The 20,713-nt window shown below is 30.3% G+C and overlaps 2 protein-coding genes, 1 long non-coding RNA gene and 1 pseudogene across 4 annotated transcripts; 1 reads left to right on the top strand and 3 right to left on the bottom strand.

The window, feature by feature from the left end:
- Positions 1-390: 390 nt before the first annotated feature.
- On the bottom strand, positions 391-1,135 carry LOC149884285 (uncharacterized). Its single transcript, XR_016455665.1, has 2 exons — positions 1,011-1,135; positions 391-808 (listed from the first exon to the last, which is right to left on the bottom strand). It is a non-coding gene; the product is annotated as an uncharacterized LOC149884285 (long non-coding RNA).
- Positions 1,136-4,757: 3,622 nt separating this feature from the next.
- On the bottom strand, positions 4,758-18,340 carry LOC145186028 (ropporin-1-like protein). Its single transcript, XM_090097825.1, has 6 exons — positions 18,276-18,340; positions 16,215-16,280; positions 10,814-11,050; positions 10,465-10,657; positions 5,437-7,324; positions 4,758-5,316 (listed from the first exon to the last, which is right to left on the bottom strand). The coding sequence occupies exons 5-6, from the start codon at positions 5,554-5,556 to the stop codon at positions 4,768-4,770; spliced, it is 669 nt and encodes a 222-aa protein (XP_089953951.1). The 5' UTR covers positions 5,557-7,324; positions 10,465-10,657; positions 10,814-11,050; positions 16,215-16,280; positions 18,276-18,340; the 3' UTR covers positions 4,758-4,767.
- Positions 7,616-10,463, bottom strand: LOC149884284 (uncharacterized; annotated as a pseudogene). The gene is made up of 2 exons (XR_016455664.1): positions 9,896-10,463; positions 7,616-9,706 (listed from the first exon to the last, which is right to left on the bottom strand). The product of XR_016455664.1 is annotated as an uncharacterized LOC149884284 (transcript).
- A 228-nt stretch (positions 18,341-18,568) lies between the features above and the next one.
- On the top strand, positions 18,569-20,712 carry LOC145185624 (uncharacterized). Its single transcript, XM_090097824.1, has 4 exons — positions 18,569-18,770; positions 18,934-18,989; positions 19,452-20,162; positions 20,447-20,712. The coding sequence occupies exons 2-4, from the start codon at positions 18,947-18,949 to the stop codon at positions 20,548-20,550; spliced, it is 858 nt and encodes a 285-aa protein (XP_089953950.1). The 5' UTR covers positions 18,569-18,770; positions 18,934-18,946; the 3' UTR covers positions 20,551-20,712.
- The last annotated feature ends 1 nt before the right edge of the window (position 20,713 follows it).

The raw sequence follows: 20,713 nt of genomic DNA, 5'->3' as shown, positions 1-20,713 counted from the left end.
GTTCTGCGTAGATAAAGCAATAAAACAACCTTTTTTTATTGGATAGCCAGTCTTCCCACGTTTCCATATTCTTAATAGACTATTGCAGATCAAGCAATCTATTATAAATTTGCACTTAGTAATTTTCTTCAAAATTTCAGGGGGTATCATTTGATGAAATCTAAACCCCCTATTCTTATACAATTCGTTTTAAAATGAAATCATTAAATAAAAATTAACAATTAATCTGAGAAAATATCATTAAATATAAAATGCCAAGCTGTAAAAAGGCTTTTTACAGATTGGCAAGTAATAGAGCGCCAAAGTATTGCAGCGCCAAAACACTGGTTTATATCATCTATACATGGATTTAAACTTGATGATTAAATTTGCAAATGCCGTAAAATGAAGTTTGACACCAATCCATTTATTTATTTATGATTTATTTTTTTGTACTAAGCTTTTATTTTACACAAATGTTGAGGTTTTAAACCACAGAAGTAATTTTAAAAAAATTTTTTTTTTTTGGTTGGGTAAGGAGAACCATGCAAGGCATCCCGTATGGACTTCGTTTCGTCGTTTTGTTAAGTTTTGTCTTTCGTATTTCAGTAATTTTGGAATGGATCCTTTTTAACTTTTCTTCTATCCAAGATACGCGTTGCCTGATGGGATCCAAAATTTTTTTCAACATAAAGTAATTTTTTAAACGAACTTCGAACACATTCCATGGATAGAATTGCGAAGTATTCAATACAATATCCTTCTTCAAAGAAGGTATTGCAGCGTGTTTCTTTTTTTTTCTTATTTGTTGCATTTGAAAAGTCGGATGCTACAACAAGAGCAGTAATTTTCTCTTATTTTCTTTAAACAAGAAAATCTTCAACATATTGTGCTCTATAAATCTTAACCTTGTCATACATCATATTATCATAAATTGCCTTTTTATACATGATTATCTTAACATTAATAAGTTCCATTCCATTTATTATTGTTTAACAATTCTTACACATTCTATAAACGATCATACTTACCGATACAAATAGATACTGTAATTAAAAGAACTGTATTTCTCATTCTGACTCTCGTTATCCAACGTAATAATTGGAAATATTTAAAGTATTTTAATCAAACAAAAATGAGTGGATCAAAATTCGAGCGTCTGCCAATCAGTTTTTAGCAGTTGTTTTTTTAGATTCAACTTTAAAACCTACTCAAGTGTACCAAGAATGACGTAAAATGTGCGCTGAAACTTCTTTTGAGTTTCTTAGAAGTTCATGTGAAGTTCCTTTAATAAATTGCTTTGCATAATTTCAATATTCTAAAACGGAAGTTATTACTCAAAATTATTTATCGACAATTTTTTAACCTGTTTTAAATTTGTTTAAGAAAAGTTTATTCCATAAACCGATGTAAATGGTTAAGATAAATGTCTCTCACTCCGTATTTTTTTTAAGTATGGTTAGGTAAGAGGGATAGTGTAAGAGTTTGAGTAACTTTCTTTTAAAAAAGGAACTTTTTCTGATAAAGGGCTTTATTCCTCAAAAGAATTATTTCCTAGAAACAAATGAAAAAGTTATTAAATTTCTTTCACCATTAGCAGAGAAAGTTGAGTCGAGAAAGATTAAACCTACATTCAATTGGATTGTTAAAAAGAAACATCTGTTGATCTTTATTACGATAATTTGTTTTTGTGTTGGAAGGTTATTAAAACGTTGAGTCGTAAGCTTAATCAAATGCGATTCTGGGAAATAATTCCCAGAGGGAAAATAATTTAAATAATTGTTTTGTGATATAATCTGTTATGGCAGGAATTTTTGTGAGCGAATAGCGCGAAGAATGTGTTTGTTTAGCACGGGAATATAAGTTTAGCACGGAGATTCGTGAATTTTCAGTACTTTTTGAATATGAGCGTGGTTGTTTGTTTTGCGTGGAGATTGGGTGAGAACAAGGGTTATCAGAATAACTCTGTAATTGACTAGCAGTAATGTATTAATTCTAATTTTATAATGTATTAATTCTCCGTTTTAATTGCAATTAATAAAGTTAACTGTATCTCCTGTTATAAAAAAATTCCCCTCTATTTAAATGCTTTTAGACATCAAATTCTGAAATCAAATTTTTTTATCTAACTAAATTGAGGTAAGTAAAGCACAACCGATGATGAACTCATGTTTTGGATTCGCTCTGACGAAAGAGCATAGCCGAATTATATAAACGGAATTGTTGTAAGTGAAAATGATAACAAAACATTTCATTTATTAAAATTACTTTTAGAATAATATTCCTGGAGCATTAGTTGATCACCTTTGTTGCAACTTTATTTGATTCCAACCTTTGCGTCCACTAAAATAAATCTTGTGCAAAGATATCTAGGGGCTGATGGCATCATTCAAACCGGATTGTACTTTCCTCATTAGCCCCAGGAAAAGCACCAGTGATCATGCTTTTACATTTTTGTATTGATACAAAAACCAGTGGAAATTAAATATCATCAACTAACGGCAAACGCCGGTGCTACGGGAACATTCGCTTCTCTAATATTAAAAGCTTTCTGTATTTAGACTTTTCACTTCTAAAATCATTCAAAAGAGTATTTTAAAATGTTTAATAGTAATGGTGAGAGAAGGAACTTACAGAGTTTTAAGAAAGCCGTTACGTTTTTAGCAAATGTTATAAAAGATGGTAAAAAAAAGGAGCAGCTTTGCCAGGCTGTAAGACCTTTTTGAACAATGGTGGATTAAGTTTCAGTATAGAGAGGGGGAGAAGGGGAGAGGGAAATGGGAAACAAATTGAGATTACTTTTTAGGTTTTCTTATTTCAGTCCTCGATGAAGCAAAACGTTCTGACGCTTTTCAATCACTAGACATTGATCCGCAGCAGTTAATTTGATTTTTATGTCAAACTTCTTGACAGAAACAATGCAAACTTTAATGTAAATTCTTCCAATCTTACAGAGTTTGTTAACTTTCTTTGCACTTTTTATGCATCTTTGCCATGATTTTGCCATTTGGCACAATGTGAGCGCATCATTTCAACATTAAAATTTGCAATGTTTCATCTGCGATGAATATTTTTATCAGCATCGGCAGATAATCATTCGAAAAACCTGTTCTAATTACTTAAATTTATCGTGTAAAATAAATAATTTGGATGAATACAAGATTTTTGTTTTCATAGTGTAAGGGCCTCCATGTCCCTTTCCAAAACCTCTTGGCACCTCATGTAAATAATCCAGATCCGACACTGCTTAGTAGTACCACTTTAAGGTATAAGCTAGCTAAACTGCAGCCAAGGACCCCTGAGTTTTAGTAGTTCCAAAATGTGTCCGAAAACTATTATTATTTTTAATTCCTGATAACATCCCTAGAGCTTCTAGTCACCAAATAATTTAATCATCATCATCATCATCATCATCATCATCATCATCATCATCATCATCATCATCATCATTATCATCATCATCATCATCATCATCATCATCATCATCATCATCATCATCATCATCATTATCATCGTCATCGTTATCGTCATTCTCACCACCACCAACACTACCACCACCACCACCACAACAACAACAACAATATTATTATTAACATTTATTATGATATTTTTCGTGGCTTCAGCCATTTTTTCTATTAAAAAAAAAGTTTTAATGGTAAAAATGGCTGAAGCCACGAAAAACAAACCAAACTTTTGGAGTTGTGGAGTGCTATCTTTACCTTTATAGCTGGTAAATTTCTTTTCTAAAATTTGTTATCAGTAAATGTCTTCACAACTTATTCCTTGCGTACCTCGACAATCTAAAAGTAGAATTTTTTTGAAGATCACTTCTGCCGTTTACCATCTTCGTTATTTTTTGTTTCAGCAACGATTAATTTTGTAGTTGTAATCTTTGTCGAAGTCCGATTCAAAAAAAATTTCTTATCTATAAAAGAGAGTGGTGTCTTAATTTCATTTGGTGCAGTGCGTTTATAACCCTTGTAATACTGATATTGTCTCGTTTTACCTCACCGACTAAGAAAGTTGCTAAAGTTACAACAAAAAGATTCTCACAAAAGAAACGATCATGCTGTTCAGAACTCTTATGAATCTTAGCATGAAGCTCATTGTCAGGAATTAAAACTTTTTATACCACATGGAGTGAATTAATACTTTTCTTCTTTTTTCCGAAAGTACGAGCGTTTAATTTAACGTAAAGATTGGATTGTTAAGAAGAAAAAAAAACCTGTTATGTAAAATAGAGAGTATTTTATGATCTAAAGATTATTGCTCGTTGTTTATCACAGTTAATAAAGTTTTTTAATATCAGATTTAATAAAGTTTGTTAATATCTATAGCAGAACAAGTAAAGCGATTAATTGAACGTTTATTTACGGTGTTCAGCATTGCGCAGACTTGAGGAATTTTTAGATAATTTTTTTAGATTATTTAATAAATACCATATAACATTTAAGAAGCAAATATTACAAACCAGTGCAATAAAAAGACCTTAACACAAATTTAAAGTAATATACTACGTGTGTGTTATTTATTTCTTTATATAAATTAAATTTTCTATACATTATTCTTAACTATATCTCTATATACTATTATTTTTCAATGTAGATACTTTGTATATACAAAGGCTGAATAATAAGAAATTGTATATAATGTACAAATTTTAAGTCGATTATAAGAACAAAATCAACAGTATTACTAGAATGATCCAGTTTCATAGGGAAGCTTATGACAATCCCTAAAAGTCAATTCTTAAACTGTAAAATAAAAAAAAAGAAAAAAAAAGAAGAGTTAATCCTTTTCTACATACAAAAGAGGACAAGAGCCACTAGTAAAATTACGTGGAGTAATCATGCCACTTTGTTGCTTAACATCATAGTCCAGATGCTCCAAAACCTTTGTAACATGTGACAATGGAATATCCCCATCAAGAACTGCAAGGTATTTATAAAGATATTTAAATGTTTCAAATTCCACTTTTGCTCTTCCTCCCTCGAGATCTTTGGTGATAATTTCACAAATTAGTACTAATGACTCAGTAATTGTTTTGGTCACATGACTGCATGCAAGTGCAAGAAATTTCAACCACTCAAACTCTTCTGCAAAACTCCCTAATCGTAAAATAGTTTTTAAATCTTCATCAGACAAGCAAAGTGCATTCCATTTTTCTTCAACCTTTGAAAGTTCGACTATAGGTTTATCACCTAACTGCCTATGAAGGACTACAATAGCTTCTTTTGTGAGTGCTTTCTCTCTTACTTGGCCCAATTGAAAATCAAGCCTTTCCTTAACAGGAGGTTTTTCACCATTAGCAAGTGCAAGAAAATATGCAGCAGACCACTAAAATGGAGAATTTGAAATGGTTATCATAAAAAAAAAGTCTAACAAATTTAGGGTATTAGATGAAGAAATCTATGATGTAAACATAAATACAGAAATTAAAAAAAGAACAAATTTTACCTGTAAAAGATCTTTAGGTTGGGTGCGGATAGCAGCTTTTGTAAACTGCTTTAATATATCAGGTAATTCAGGTGGGATATTTATTTGCATGGCACTATACATTGGATCATTATTCGGCATTTTTAGCTTTGTTCAATAATATATTACTAATGATGATAAAATAGTTAAATAATCAAAAATTTTCTAAATTTATAAAAAAAGATTAAAAACTTTTCTAGCACATTTATATATATTTAGAAAAAGCAACCATCCATGAATATTTGATTATGATCCATAAAAACTTATAGTGTAACAAGAAATTGCAATTACTAGTAGTAAAAAAATAAAAAAAAAGTGCTGTTAATTGCAATTTATTGTTATGAACAAAATAATTCATTTGCTGATTGAAAAACAAAGTCTGTAAACAAATTTAAGTTGATAATAAATTGTTAAAGTTTTATGTATAAACTTACTTTTATATTGATCACAGTTATTTGTAGTTTAATTTGAAAATACTCTTACCATTAATATAATAAACTTGCTTACTCTAATCATTTCAAAAAACTTGTTCTATTGTTAAAAAAAATTTTTTTTTCGATGAATACTCACTTTTGAAAAATTTATGCTCCTTTGAACTTATCAAAGTATCTTAGATAAATCTGTCATATATAATAAATAATTTTTTTAAAGTTATAAATTGAATAAAATCAAATTTGTAAGATATAGCTGCATATGAAAATACAGTAAAAAATAAAAGCTCTCAGAAAATCAACTTATCCCAAAACCTTTAAATATTTAAAATATTCTTATTTCTCAGCTTGATAAGAATACATACATTTAAAAAACATGAAATATTAATACATTAAAATCTTAGCAACATCTAACACTAACTCATGAAGAGTTATAAAATAAAAAAAGCAAAATTCAAAAGGTTCTGTAAGACAGATCTCTCTTGATTATAAATATTTCTCTAAATTTAAAAAAAGTTGATCATAATATGTAAATTTTTAAAGCACCTATTTCTACATTAATACTATTCATTTTAATACTAATTTATATACAGGTTGTAAAGAGAGTATAAATCATTTATTAAATATACAAGTAAAAAATGAAGAGTGTAAGTAATAAAAAAGTAAGAAATTTAACATAATAGCCTAGATAGAATTTTATTTTACAAAAATTAGTAGACCATACAACTAAACAAATGAAAAAACTATTTGTGTGCCTGCGCTGTGTGCAGAAACAAAACACTTGGTCTAGTAGTAGTTTTAAGGAGATTTTTTTAACATAATAACAAGCTGAAACGGAATGTAGTCTACAATTGCAATGAACAAACGTAATCTATATGTACATTCAAAAAATAAACTTTACAAAACAAAAATGTAATCATAACGAAAACCTAGTAATAACGTAGGCTGACTGTACTTAATGTAAAGTTTTTTAGCGTATTTACCAAAGCTTATAAAATAAATCAAAAAACTTATAAAAAAAATCAAAAACTTATGAAAATACGATTGTAAAAAAAAAAAAAACAACCAAAGTATAAAACTATCAAACTAAAGTTAGACTTAATAACAATTAAGAAAATCTCAACGTTAAACTTTATTTATCTTTAACGCGATGGCTAACATACATAGCAACCATTTCTCAATAACAGTACTCGATAATTTGGGAAGGCAAGGCAAATAGTTTTTACTACCGCAAAACTTATTTAGAGTTGTTTTGAAAGGATAATTGCAAAAGTATCAAGAGCTTTACAAAGGCCAGCAAAAATTTTGTGATAAATAATAAAAAATGTTTTTGTATTTTTTAACAACTCACGAAATTTTTCTGCTGCTGAAATGTAATTTCTGCTCCTGAACTGTAAAATGATTTTCTTATGAAAAGATTTCAGTGAGTTGACGTTGCACTATGAATCCAAATCTCAAAAATGTGGCCAAAAGTCGTTTTTTAAAAGTATTCCAATATATAAATATTTTTTATAATTTAGAAAGAATATTTACCCAATAGCTGAAAAAAATATTTTGCAGAATTTTTAATACGTCCTTTATATGTTTTGGGAGTGATTTATTGCGCTTAAAAAATAAAATAAAAATTTCCAAAATAATTCACGAATTTTTGTATTTTTTTAAAATAAGACAATTTTTATATTATTATACAACATTTGTAAACTTTTTTAAAATTTCATTTTCATATATTATTGTTAATATGGTTTTAATCAAAAAAGAAGTAATAACTCGATTTTTTAGCTTTAGATTTTGGGTTTTTGAAGAAAGGAGAAAAATTTTTAAAATATGTATTTCCCCGGTTACAAAAAGTGATAAAGCTTAAAATGTCCACTTTTCACTCCTCCTAAATTTCTATCACATTGTTATGAACGTATTGGGTATAAAACAAATAATTTTTTAGCTGCTCGAATTTGCTCCATTTTGGTTTTATGTCAATTGTTTCAAAAAAAGACATTAGAAAAAGCCCGGGGGGGAGGGGTGAGAACAACAAATGCAAGACTTCATTTCAGCATTTTTATAACTTGAGATCTTTTAAAGTTTATATATATACCTTAAAAGATCTCAAATATATATACACACATACACACATGTATAAACCAATATTTGCAACATTTAGTAATATAGTAAAAATTATTTTTAAAAAATATTTATTGTTCATCAAGCAAAAGGTTTAAAACTTCAGAATCTAAGTTAACAGTACTAATAGATTTAGTTTTTTTGAAGATGAATGATGACACTATTGGATCACTACGTAACAGCAGATAATGATATTGGTTTTCCATTGCATTTTTTCTAGAAATTTTACATGTATGGTTTAGTCTTGCATTTCGAATGTATTTGTTTTGTGCTTCCTGTGCCTCTTCTGAGTAAATACCTATTGGGAGTTCAAAGCAATCAGAAATTTGATAACCATGCTCTAATAGCTTGTGTACTGTAGGTGGCATTATGTACCAGTTATATTTTTTAATTATTATTTCAGAAGTAGCTAAACAATATTTTTTGAAGGCCCCCAAATCAAGGTGGTATCCACTGCACACAGCCTTCATTATATTTCTCAATCTAACAATTATTTTAACATCAACTCCTGTAATGTCTGCAAAAGTATCTGCATTGTCAAATGCTCTTCTGGCTGTGTTACCTGTGTTTGAGGAACCATAGCCATGCTTTGGCATATCGACAACAAGGCTGAGCTCGCTTCTAAACCTACTCTGAATTTCATTTTTTTGCTCAATAACAGAAAGCTTATGTTCTTTGATCTAGCCTGATACTTTTTAATTTTCATTTTATATCCTAAGTGTAGCACATACTCAAAAAGTCTAATCCAACAATGTAAAGTAGATAGTCCCATAGTAAGAGATTTTTTATTTGGAGTAAACATTCTGATTTTTACTAGATTGTTCATCTCACTCGGTTTTGCAAAACAAATATTGCACGATTGTGATGAATTCGAAAACATGATAGCATTTACTGACTTGCCATCCAACATAGTCAAGTCAACAACAATTTTAATTTTTATGGAACAGTGCTTTTTACTACTGAGAAGATCTAGATCTAAAATATAGTCTTGCAGATTTTCGATTTGTTTTCTAAGATTTATTTCTTCTGCTGCAATGAGTTCATTTGTTTCCTTTAGGTATTGTAGTTCAAGAGGTCTACAAAAATGAGGGCTGGATGGTTTAGGATTATTCCAGATGTTTGAACCCCCAATTTTTAATTTCAAAGGGACTATTGCAGTTTGAAATACTGACTGTTCATTCTGCACTCCAGTAGTAAGATCAGTATCATCAAACCTTTGATTATAAATACTTTGTGAAGATGCACCATCCATGCCACATTTCAAATTGAATACTCCATGTGTAACTGTTTCATCTAAATCTTGAAGCTGCTCAGAATTTAGTTTCAAAATTCGAAGCAAGGTATGGTTAACCATGTTCTGCAAACTACACTTCGCAGACATTTCTGTAATATGCAAACCTGGATAACAATCTGCTTTTGATTTTAGGATTGCTTTTAATGGGGGATAAATGTCAGCATTTTGCATCAGAGATGAGTTTCGAATAATCTGGTATTGTAAATCACTCAAATCACATTGAATTTTAAGTGATAAAGCTTGATCAGCAGACATCATAATTGGCTGATAATTATCAGATTGGTAAGTTTGGCCTGGTAGATCTTTAGAAAACATTTTAAAATTTTTTCCCAAATCAGATTTTCCAGGACTTGATTTTGCATCTACAACAGCAGCTTCTGCTAATTCTTCAGTTGTATGAGTTTTAGCCAAACTAAAATAAAAATAAACAACATCATTATTTGATAAACTATTTCCATTATGATAATTTCAAAAATTGATACTATGGAAAACTGCCTTAACCACACAAGTGTGGAACTGTGGGTGTATATTTTTATTAAAAATTATGTATTTAATCAGTGACTTTTAAAAACAAAAATAGCAATTCTAAACTAGAAACTACCTTGAAACTTTCCTCCTTTTTGTTCTTAATGAACACTCTATCCATTCTTTTTCTGGTCGTCCAGTTTTTAAAGTTGAATCAAGTTTAGTATTTTGATTCTGAAACAACTCACTCTCTAACCATGCCACTTCTTGTTTAACTAATCTTTTAAAATTACGATTATGCTTTGCATATTTAACCCGAAATTTATAAATAAAAAGTCTAATTTTTTCTGAGAGTTCTGCATCAGACAGTTCTTCATTGGTTAGCAATTTATTTTTTGCTTCAGTTTCTAAAACGGCTTGCAAATTCGCATGATTAACACCAACTTCTTGAATTACGCTTATAAGTTCTAATCTTTTCATATTTAATCAACAACAAAGAAAAAACACCTGTATAATCTTCTAGATGCACTCTTTGCAATTAATATTTTATGAAAACAAAGCTATAAATTTTCTTTACAGAAAACGACTCTATATTGAGTTTAAATACAGTTTACATCTGTTTAAAGTAAAAAGATTGCACAAAGTTCACTTTCTGTTAAAAAAAAAATCGGAAAAAAGTTTTGGCCACTTTTTCGCAATTTGGACTCATTGTGCGTTGAGTTTATAGAACGAGACTGTTTTGTGACATGCCGAATCTTGGTGAGTCTGAAAACATTTTGGAGCTTTTTTCCATAAAACGAAACCTTTGGTAATATAAGCGTTTTCGTTATTTTTCTGATCTTTCAGGTTCCCCTTTCTTTCTTTAATAACACAATAGTAGTTAAAGACACTGTTAAATCTAAATAAAATGCGATCATTTTAATGAAGAATTAGAGTACAAACCTTAAAAATAACAGTTTTAAATAAATTTGGATTCTTTTAACTTTGACAGATAAATAAAAAGATTTATGTAACTTATCTTTTACCATAATGCAACTATAGAAAATCCTTGAACCATTTATGCTGGCATGAACGCTCTCGAGCCCCGATTTTTGTTTTGGGGAAAATATAATGTTTGGGCGGATGAAAAAGTTGATTTTCAGTGTGGATAGTTTCTATCTTTTGAACTTCATTTCAAAGACTTTTCACGTTGTTCACTAATTGTCGCTTCAGTAGATTCATTTAAATGAGCAGGTTTTTCAGATAGTTCACTAAATGTCGCTTCACAAGATGCATTTCCTGATGGTTTTCGCTTGAAAAAATATGTAGTTGTCTTACTCATGTTGATCGAATAGTTCACGAGTAAAAAAGTATTTGACAAAAACTTAATTCATTTAGATCAAATGTTAAATAAAATGTTAAATATACAGTAAATTGGCTTCAAATAATTTTATCTTTTGCGTTTGAAACTCATTCGAAGGGCTTAAAAAGGAGCATAACTTTTCGTTTTGTGAATTGTGGTTATTAGCTAAACCTTATTGTTAGTCGAAAATATATAAATTTATAATACATATAAATGTAAACAAACAATTAGAACAATGTTTAAAAAATGTTTATAATATCTGACATTATTATTACAATACTAGTAAATTATTAGTTTAATAAAAATATATAATTTTAAAAAAAGTATCATAGTTTTAAATTACGTAAAATAACTCACCACCGTTGATGAATTCAAATGAGTGACATTTTTTTAACTGACTTTTTTTTAATGGCGTAAAATAACTAATTATTTTACTTGCATAGTTACCACTAAAACTAAAATAACTAAATAATACAGTCGCAGTGGCGTACCGAAGAAGGGGCGGGGGGGGGTCCGCCTTAGGCCCCGTCTGGGAGCAGGCCCCCAAATGTTAATATAATTTAAATTTTTTTACTTCAGCCGGATTTTGTAATATTCAACATTTTTGTTCTGTAATCATAATTGTTTACAACAAAAATGAACCTGAAACATGATCGTATCTGCTTGCCAAGAAAATAAACATCCACAGAAAACAAACCAAGATGTAAGAAATTGAAATGACATCTTGGCCAATAACAACCACCATGACTGTTTTTGAGGCCTTCCGCGAAGCTTCCTCCCCCACACCCGCAAGTACTAATAAATAGATTCGCCCGCCCTACCTACGAGTCTATGGTTCATGATGGTTTAGGCAGACTGACAGATGTTTATGTTGTTTCGTTAATGTGATTAATATACTCTATCATTCAGTACCTCAATAATTCGAGAGCAAATAACGTCTTCAGTTCGTCATCACCAAGTTACATGGTAAGTTATAATTTTATTCCTGCATATAGGCCTAACAAGACTACGTGAGAAGATTTTACTTATCAGGTTATAATTTTATATCAAACGTTTTATGTTGAAGCCACATAAAGGGCCTGTCCTTAAACACTATCCGTATTGTCAATTTAATTACTTGGTTATAAATAACTAATTTTGATCTTAAAAATGAGTAGGCCTAGCCTATTTTGGTAAACAATAGTTTTTATCAGTAGTACGAAAACATTTAGTTTTGATATTGTTTGCTCGTCCTATCGAATTTCCTTTATGGAAGGAGCTATTACCATAGGTGGAATGGACAAATTTAAGCCCGAGACCATGATAACATTCATTTTGGGGGCCCCAGATTCCGAAAACATTAAAATTAAAATCGTTTTTTTTTAAATCCCCCATATTATTCTTATGGTTCATAAATCCAATTAATATCTAGCTTATTTGTGAACATTAATAAATATAATAAATATAATAATTAAAACAAATATAATAATTATAATAAATATAATAAATATAATAAATATAATAAATATAATAAATATAATAAATATAATAAATATAATAGATATAATAAATATAATAAATATAACAAATATAATTATCATAATAAATTTAATAAATATAATAAATATAATAAATATAACAAATATAACAAATATAATTAATATAATTATATATATATAAGGTAGGTATGGGTATTAAGGCCCACCTTTGTCGAATGCGCGGTAAAGAAATGCTGATTTTTTTTTGCTGCCAGTGATAAAACCAGATAACTCTAATATTTTAATGTCGAAAAAAAGTTTCACAATTTATTTTTTCCCTAACTTTGGATTAGTGGGCCTTATTACCCGCCGGGCCTTAATACCCATACTTACCTTATATGTATATATATATATATATATAGGCCCCATTTACCAAGTGCCGCCCTAGGCCCCAAAACATGTTGGTACGCCACTGTACAGTCGATTGATTTTTGTGCTTTTAGCCGAAAGTAGGTAAATTTATTTCCATCTACATAATAATACTCAACTTTCTTCTCTGCAAAAAAGCTCCAAAATGTTTTCAGACCAAGATTCGGCATGTCACAAAACAGCCTCTTTCTATCAACATAACGTCGTCCAACGTGTAAAGATATTGCGGAGCAGATTTCTAATAGGAGAGCTATAGAACGAAAATATCTCCTGGAAGTCATCCGATGCCTACGTTACCTCGGACGACAAGGAATAGCTCTGCAAGGTCACGATGGTAATGACAATTTTACACAATTATTGCGCCTGCTTGGTACAACAACAAAAACAATGTAGATAATATTGACGGAAGATTGGTTCATATAACGTCACACATAACGAGGCGCAAAATGAGATTTTGAATATGTTATCTTCTCTAACATTAACATGAAAAGTTAAAAACTATCCGGGAAAGTTTTTTTCCATTATTGCTAATGAAGGTAGTAGTGACGTGAGCAATAAAGAACAGTTATCGTTTTGTCTTCGAACTGTATACAAAGATTTAAACCCATTTGAAGACTTTAGAGGAATTTACCAGTTGAAAAATATTAAAAGTGATACCATTTTACTTTTTATCAAAGATATTCTCATTAGAATAAATTTAAGTTTTGATAATGCAGGAGTCAAACCTATGATGACGCATTTAGCATGATGGGGAAAAAATCTGGATTATCAGCTCAAATTCTTGCTGAACAGCAAAAAGCCGTTGCCATACACTGTCAAGGACATTCTCTAAGTCTAGCCGTGAACTCGCTGGAGGAATGTGACGTTTTGCAAGAAACCTTGAGTGTTGTTGGAGAAATATGCATACTTGTAAAGTTTTCACTGAAATAAGAACATTTACTAGGAAACATTAATCAGAACATCGAGATAGAACAAGGCTTTTAACCATTCAAAAAGCTGAAGAAACTTTCTACAACAAGATGGACTGTTCGGGCAGAATGTATTAAGAGAGTCATTGATAATTATGAATCAATGTTGCAACTTTGGGAAGAGTGTATGGAAGAAAAGTTTGATCAGGAGACAAAAGCAAGAATTGTTGGTTGCAAGAGTCAGATGAAATCTTTTTACTTCTTTTTCGGCATCAATCTCTCCTATAAGCTTTATGCCCTGACTGATAACTTGTCAAAATCCCTTCAACGGACAATGATGTCAGCAATCAGTGGAAGAAAATCTAAATTTAGTGATTGATACACTGAAAAATATGAGAAATGGCAAAGACTTTCTTTTTTTTTTTTTTTTTTGAAGTGGTAAAAAAAGCAGCAAATTTAATCAAATCCATTGAAAAACCTACGTTGGCAAGGAAACGAAAAAAGTCGAATTATTTCATTCTTTAATACGTCATTGGTTATAAAGAACAAATAAGGAATGCCTATTACCCGGAAACAGCCGATGATTATTTTAAGCCAATATATTTTAAAGCTTTCGACACAATTTTTAAAGCGGTAGAAGATCAATTCGAACAACCAGTATTCAAGAAGTTTATGAACGTTGAAGAACTGTTTTTGAAAGCCATTAAAAAGACTGATGCATCAAAGGAGTTGAAGCTTTTAGAATCTGATTTCCAGGAGATTTTAATCAGAACCAAATAGAAAATGAGCTTTATCTCATACCGACTAATGATTGAAATTTCTATGCCAATTGATTTTCGAGATAAATGCAAGACACTTCAGAATATGGATAAAGAAAATCTCCCAATGATCCAGAATATTTGGATCATCATCCAAATCATGTTAACAAGCGGAGCTACATCAGCCAGAACGCTCTTTTTCAATGCTGCGAAGGATCAAAATGTAGCTTCAATCAACAAACGATCAACAATGGGTTAAAAAAGATATAATTCCCTGTCAGTGCTGAATACGCACGCCTATATTGTCGAAAGTCTATCTTTAATAGAAGTAGCCGAGCGATTTACTGTTGCACAGGATAAGCGCAGGAGTTCGGAACATTTACTATAAAAGATCTTGATTAGAATTTTATCAAACTTTTGCATTTTTTTTTTCAATTTTTAAAGAAACTTTCAAACCAAAATTTTTATTTTCAACAAAAGTTTTTTTAGTCACCCCAAAAACATTTGGAATCAAAATAAATATTTCACTCTGGTCCCCTCCAGTTTAATTGCACCTCGTGGCCCATGTTGAAACCTATATCTTTTATAGTGGGCACCTTTGTATCAGCAGAACCGCCTTATGTTTATCACTTCATTTGTTAGGAAATTATTAAATTTTCATGTCTTGTTTTTGTTCTTTTTTCCTCCAAAACATTCAAAATCAATTTTGAGAAGAACATCATAATCAATCGAGAGCATTGAATTCAATTTTTGTTGCAACATGATAGAGCGATCTCATTTTCGATAAGCTTTACTTTTAAAGATGATAGCTATCAAGCGCAATTTGAAACCATCGTTGAGAGAAAAATTCTCGATGAATTTCAGCATTCACGAAAGTTGATTCCAAGTTGACTCGATTAAAGTTCTACAAATGAATGATTGTTTTCAAAAATATAATATTTTCGCTCAATCAAAATTTCTTTTAGTTTTTTAAATATTTTTTATAAATATGACCGAGTTTTAATAAGCTGCCCTTTACTTGAAAATTTTATTTTTTTGAATGTTCTCAAAACTGTTGTAAAATTTTTCTCCGCTAATCTTATTTCTAATTTGGCTGCAAGCGAGTCAATAACCTCCTGTTATTGACTCGCTTACAAATAAATTAGAAATAAGATTAAGCAGAGAAAATCTTGAGTTAAAGTTTTCCCTGTAATTTAACTTTTTCACCATTAGTGAGCGTTATGTGACTTCTGTTGCCATCTTTAGTTTTAAAGCATCAGCCAGTGTTAAGCAGCAGCATTATATTTTTGTTCTCGTTTTCCTCAATTTTACTGCAAATTCACTACAAACTGACTAATAAAGTGCGACAACGACTTTGATTACGAACTTTAGCATCAATACAGGTTATTTTTTTTAACAAAAAACTAAGCAAATGAGCTAGAACTAGAAAGTTTCTTATTTTAAGGGTACTTTTTTACAAATCTAGTACTAAAAGTTTCCTAATTGTTTCTTAAGTATCAAAAGAGAGAAAAAGTACATAAAATGCAATTTGAAAACATATTTAAAAGATAAAATGTTTTACTGTCAACTAAAATTATTTGAATTCCATCAAACATCATGCAAAGTACCATAATTCTCAGATTTATCCCTGAACAGAACACAAATTAATAAAATACGTTTCTTATTGAACTGTAAGTTAGTACTAATAGTTTCCTAATATTTTGGGGCTTCTAGTACTAGTTTTTTATAAACAGGTTTCTTATAAAAAAAAACGAAAAAAAAAAAAAAATGTATATTCAAAATTCTCTTTATGCAAAGTGTTAAATATTTTTTTAAAATGACAAAGATCGTCTCCAGTCATTGATCAAAAGGCTACAATTCTTTATGAGATTTTTTATAAGTGTTGTGCCAACAAGCATCGAAGCAAGCTATAGCATCTTAACTTACTGACCGTCGAATTCTAGACAACTGTTTTACAATTTTTTATCCTTTCCACTAAAAGACAGCAACACCTGCCAACAATGATTTGCTTCAGAAAAAAAAAAGTTGCACAAAGTCTAAAAATAAAGATTGTTTTTAAAAACAGAGCGGCGCTGTTTTCAACCTGATTTAAAAAATATCTAGCATAAGAAATGAACGCTGAACCTAAATATAATTGATACTTTTTTGCTGCCCTGAATTCTGTCCTGCCATGTTTGATGCATTGTCTCATGTGGTACTTTTTTACAAGAAATTTAGAACCATTTTTTCTAAATGTTCCGCTTATGAACAGTGATAGGCTGGAAAAAACAATCAACTGATGCTGTACCTTTAAAAAAAACTAACTGTAGGTATGAAATTATAAACGTAAGAAAAATCTGGAGTCGAATCGACACTTGTTTACCAAACATACTTATATTTTTAGATCTGAAATAATTTCATTCAACACTTTATTTTTAATTTGGCTTGAACTTTGAACTCTCCACAGATATTGAAGGAAAGATATGAAGTGTTATTTTTTCCAGAATGTCAATGGATTTTTTTTATATGTTCGTGTAGAAACGGGTTAAACTGGTTTCTCAGTTTAAGTTGTTCCAAATGAGTTACTATTTTTGTGAATTGCAATGATTTCATTCAAGAATTCGACAAAATTTATATTTAATAGCTTCTTAAAGTAAATGAGCAATTTGCTCTTTCGTTAAACATATTCAAAACTGTCTCCTACTAAGTTGTTAACTTTTGTGCTGAATTTTATCAGTTTCCACTCGATTAGTTTCCACTCGATTAGTTTCCACTCGATTTGTTTCAACTCGATTTGTATCGTAATAAGATTTCTTTATAGTCATTTAGTATAGATTATAGTTCGGCAATTTTTTATTAAACCTCAAAATTTTTTTATTAAAATGTACTTGGTAACTAAACTAAAATTCGATATAAAATTTTAAATTTTTTTGACCCAAATCACATTTTGTTCCGCACATTTTCATGAAGAGTGTAATTTTAGAAAACGTTAACTAAGTTAAAAAAAATTGATTCTTCAGAAGGATCTATGCTAAAGCTGTTTTTTAGAAATTTTTAAAAGCCGGCTGCATAGATTTTAGTATGAAAATTTACTTATAAATAATAGGTTAATGGTAAAGTTAAGTTATAAATCGAATCATGCGATTTTATATCACTATAATACAAAAAACATTTCGTTGACTTAATGGAACATTTTTTTTATGCTCTTGGGAGTTGGATTAAATTGTTTGGAGACGATATATTTTTACATCCTAAAAATCTCAGCTGTATTATGCTTTGTAACCTCTTTTTTTAACGGTTAAGCTTTCAGAAACCGTGAGTGTTTTTCTCCGATGATATGAATAACCATTCATATTACTTTTGCAAATCTCTCTCACGATTTCCCAAAGCTTTCTCATAATTCTTCTCCAATATTATGAATGGTTATCGACAGTATTTGATTTACAAAATTAACACATTTTTTTTTATTTGCGATCAACTTAGAGGAAAAGCAGCAATAAGAGGTCAATTGTACATTGATGTAAATTGTTTTTAGGGTATTAGTTAAAAAGAGGAACATGACCTTTCTAAAGTGACATGGGCACAAAAAAAGAGACCGTAAAGATTATGCGAAACAAAATGTATATCAGAAAATTAAACTTACGAAAGTAAATACTTGAAAAATTAGTTCTCTTAGGGTGGTTCACTCAAACGAAACATATATTCCGAAAATGAGACTTCCCTGCCGATTAAGAATGCACAACTTGGGCGCCTACACTTTCAAGCTATGAAGAGTAACCAGTGCCTCCTGGTGTTTAGGGTTTAAAGTATGATTTGGAAAAAATATCTTTAAGGCCAAAGAAAAGCGTGCCATAAAAGTAATTAAAACATTCTTTTGTTCAAATAAACAAAGACAAAACTTGGAAGCCGCATTTAAAACGTGCAAAAACGAAATCTAATTTCTTACTTGTTTTCTCGTTTTTTGACGTGTAAAACTCGACAGAGAATGTTTCGCTCTGTTGCATGCCTTGCCCATCGTTGGGAACGAAGTTTTTGAGCATCGTTTGCACGCTTGCTTTCACTTCGCAGATTCGTTTCATTATATTTTTATTTGAATAGGACAAACGAAAAAATATTGAAATAATTAAATTTGGCAACCGTGAGTACTTTTTTTTTTTTTTTTTTTTATCTTAAAATATTTAAATTTATGGCAACACCCGGCATAAAAGATTTTTTTCAAAGGAATGAATTGAAAGCCTAATTAATCAAACGGTTTGAAGCTTCATAAAATGATTTATAGTCTCTTTCTTTTTTTCTTTCAGAACCGAAACGAAAATGAACTACTGTACGGTATTTGGGTTGCTCGCAATGTTTGCAGGTAAAGTTAAATACTTATACAAATGGATATCTTTATCCATTCTACTCTATCTTGTTATAAAAATCAAATTAGGTGCGAATAACATGTTTGAGCGAGCATTTCATTGCGCTTAGGCGTGTTGCAAGATCGTTTCTTAACGTTCTGATTGACATTAGTCGTTGCAGTGAGCGCCGAACTTTTGAAAATATTTGAGTTGAAAAAGCGAACTATGTTATGCTATATTACTTTTGAAACTTTAATAAACTTTAATATATATATAAAATCGTTTTTAGCAGTTGGTTTATATTGCATATATATTTTCATATCATAATATGTACTATTAATGAATTTCAAACATATCTAAAAATTTTTAACTAAGCTCCTATATTACACATAAAATTCCTTGATTTTAAGAAAACAATAAAACATGTCTGATTTTATTAACTAACATTAATAATGAACATAAAAATGAATTTGCTTTAGCAAACAGTTATTGCGAAATTATTTACGCTTGTGATCCAAGTGGCGCGGCATCAGTATGTAAAAATCAGTGTGATTTAACTGTTGAGGGAGAGGTTCCATCAAACGTCTGTGCAGGAAATAAATGCTGCGCAATGTTGTGCAATGGACCATCTACTTTTTGTTATGAAGAAGGCTGGACTTGTGCTAATAAAGGTTGTTCACCAACGGCTGCCCAAGTGCAATGCCCTGATAACGGTGTTTGTTGTCAGGCACCTCCAGTACCATCCAATTGGCCGAATTATCCTTGGCCTCCGTATTTTGGGTGGCCAAAAGACTACGTTTTTCCCGCTGATTATCCTTTTCCAACTTATTGGCCAAATGATTGGGTACCTTGTCCACCATCCGCTTACCCTGATGGTGTTGAGCCAATTGATCCTGCTCCTACTCCAGAAGCTACGCCACCACCCCCACCAACCCCACCAACTCCAGCAGCTGAAATTGATGACGAAGACGATGATGATGATAGTCTAGAAATTACTACTACTACTACTACTACTACCCCTCCACCACCACCACCACCACCAGTAGTTGATGCTTCATCTGAAGATCAAGACCAACAACCAGATCTTACAGCTCCATCTCCATTAACTACCGAAGTGTCAGAACCACCTCCTACCCCTGAGGAACCAATTTCTCCAGTAAATGAAACCGAATCTCCTTTCACAACTCCAAGTAATTTAATGTTTCAAATATACCACTTTAAAATTCTTTGTTAATTTACCTAAAATACTGAACCAATATATTGATTATAAAAATATAGTAATAATTTTTTCGTACAGGTTTATGTCTCTCTTTTGTGCTATAAATATTACAATTTAATTGTATTAGCATTAATTATCAATATTTACCCCCCCCCCCCCTTTTATATCATTGTCCTAAAAGTTTAAAAATATTCCTTTTAAAATTGCCTTGATTTGCTATACCAAAACCTATAAAAATCTTTGTTGTGTTTTTAGATCCTCCAGTTAAAAAGAAGAAAAAGAAGTCCAAAAAATTGAAGAAATCCAAGGCATTAAAAAAAAGAAAGTCGAAAAAGCAAAAAAAGAATACTATGGCCTAAAAAGCGTACGAGGAAGATAAAATGAGAGAGAAAAAATTGGATTAACTTTATTTGTGTAAATTTATCACGAATCTTATATATCTTTAGCTTATCTTTAAAATTATAATCTTGTAAATCCTATAAATCTTCTTCATCGTATTAATAAAAACAAACAACCAGAAAT

The sequence above is a fragment of the Hydra viridissima genome, unplaced genomic scaffold, assembly GCF_058129835.1.
Source record: "Hydra viridissima isolate aposymbiotic clone 2 unplaced genomic scaffold, HvirCarnegie_v1 scaffold_9, whole genome shotgun sequence".
NCBI lineage: Eukaryota > Metazoa > Cnidaria > Hydrozoa > Anthoathecata > Hydridae > Hydra > Hydra viridissima.
Note: the sequence above shows the minus strand (reverse complement) of the source record. Positions and strands in the feature narration are given on the sequence as shown.

Bases quoted from the DNA above. Each gene is read 5' to 3' on its own strand.
- LOC145186028 (XM_090097825.1), bottom strand. From the start codon at position 5,556: ATGCCGAATAATGATCCAATGTATAGTGCCATGCAAATAAATATCCCA. The intron at 5,317-5,436 runs GTAAAATTTGTT...TCTCCATTTTAG, and splicing joins AACCTAAAGATCTTTTACAG to TGGTCTGCTGCATATTTTCT.
- LOC145185624 (XM_090097824.1), top strand. From the start codon at position 18,947: ATGAACTACTGTACGGTATTTGGGTTGCTCGCAATGTTTGCAG. The intron at 18,990-19,451 runs GTAAAGTTAAAT...AATTTGCTTTAG, and splicing joins GTTGCTCGCAATGTTTGCAG to CAAACAGTTATTGCGAAATT. The intron at 20,163-20,446 runs GTAATTTAATGT...TTGTGTTTTTAG, and splicing joins ATCTCCTTTCACAACTCCAA to ATCCTCCAGTTAAAAAGAAG.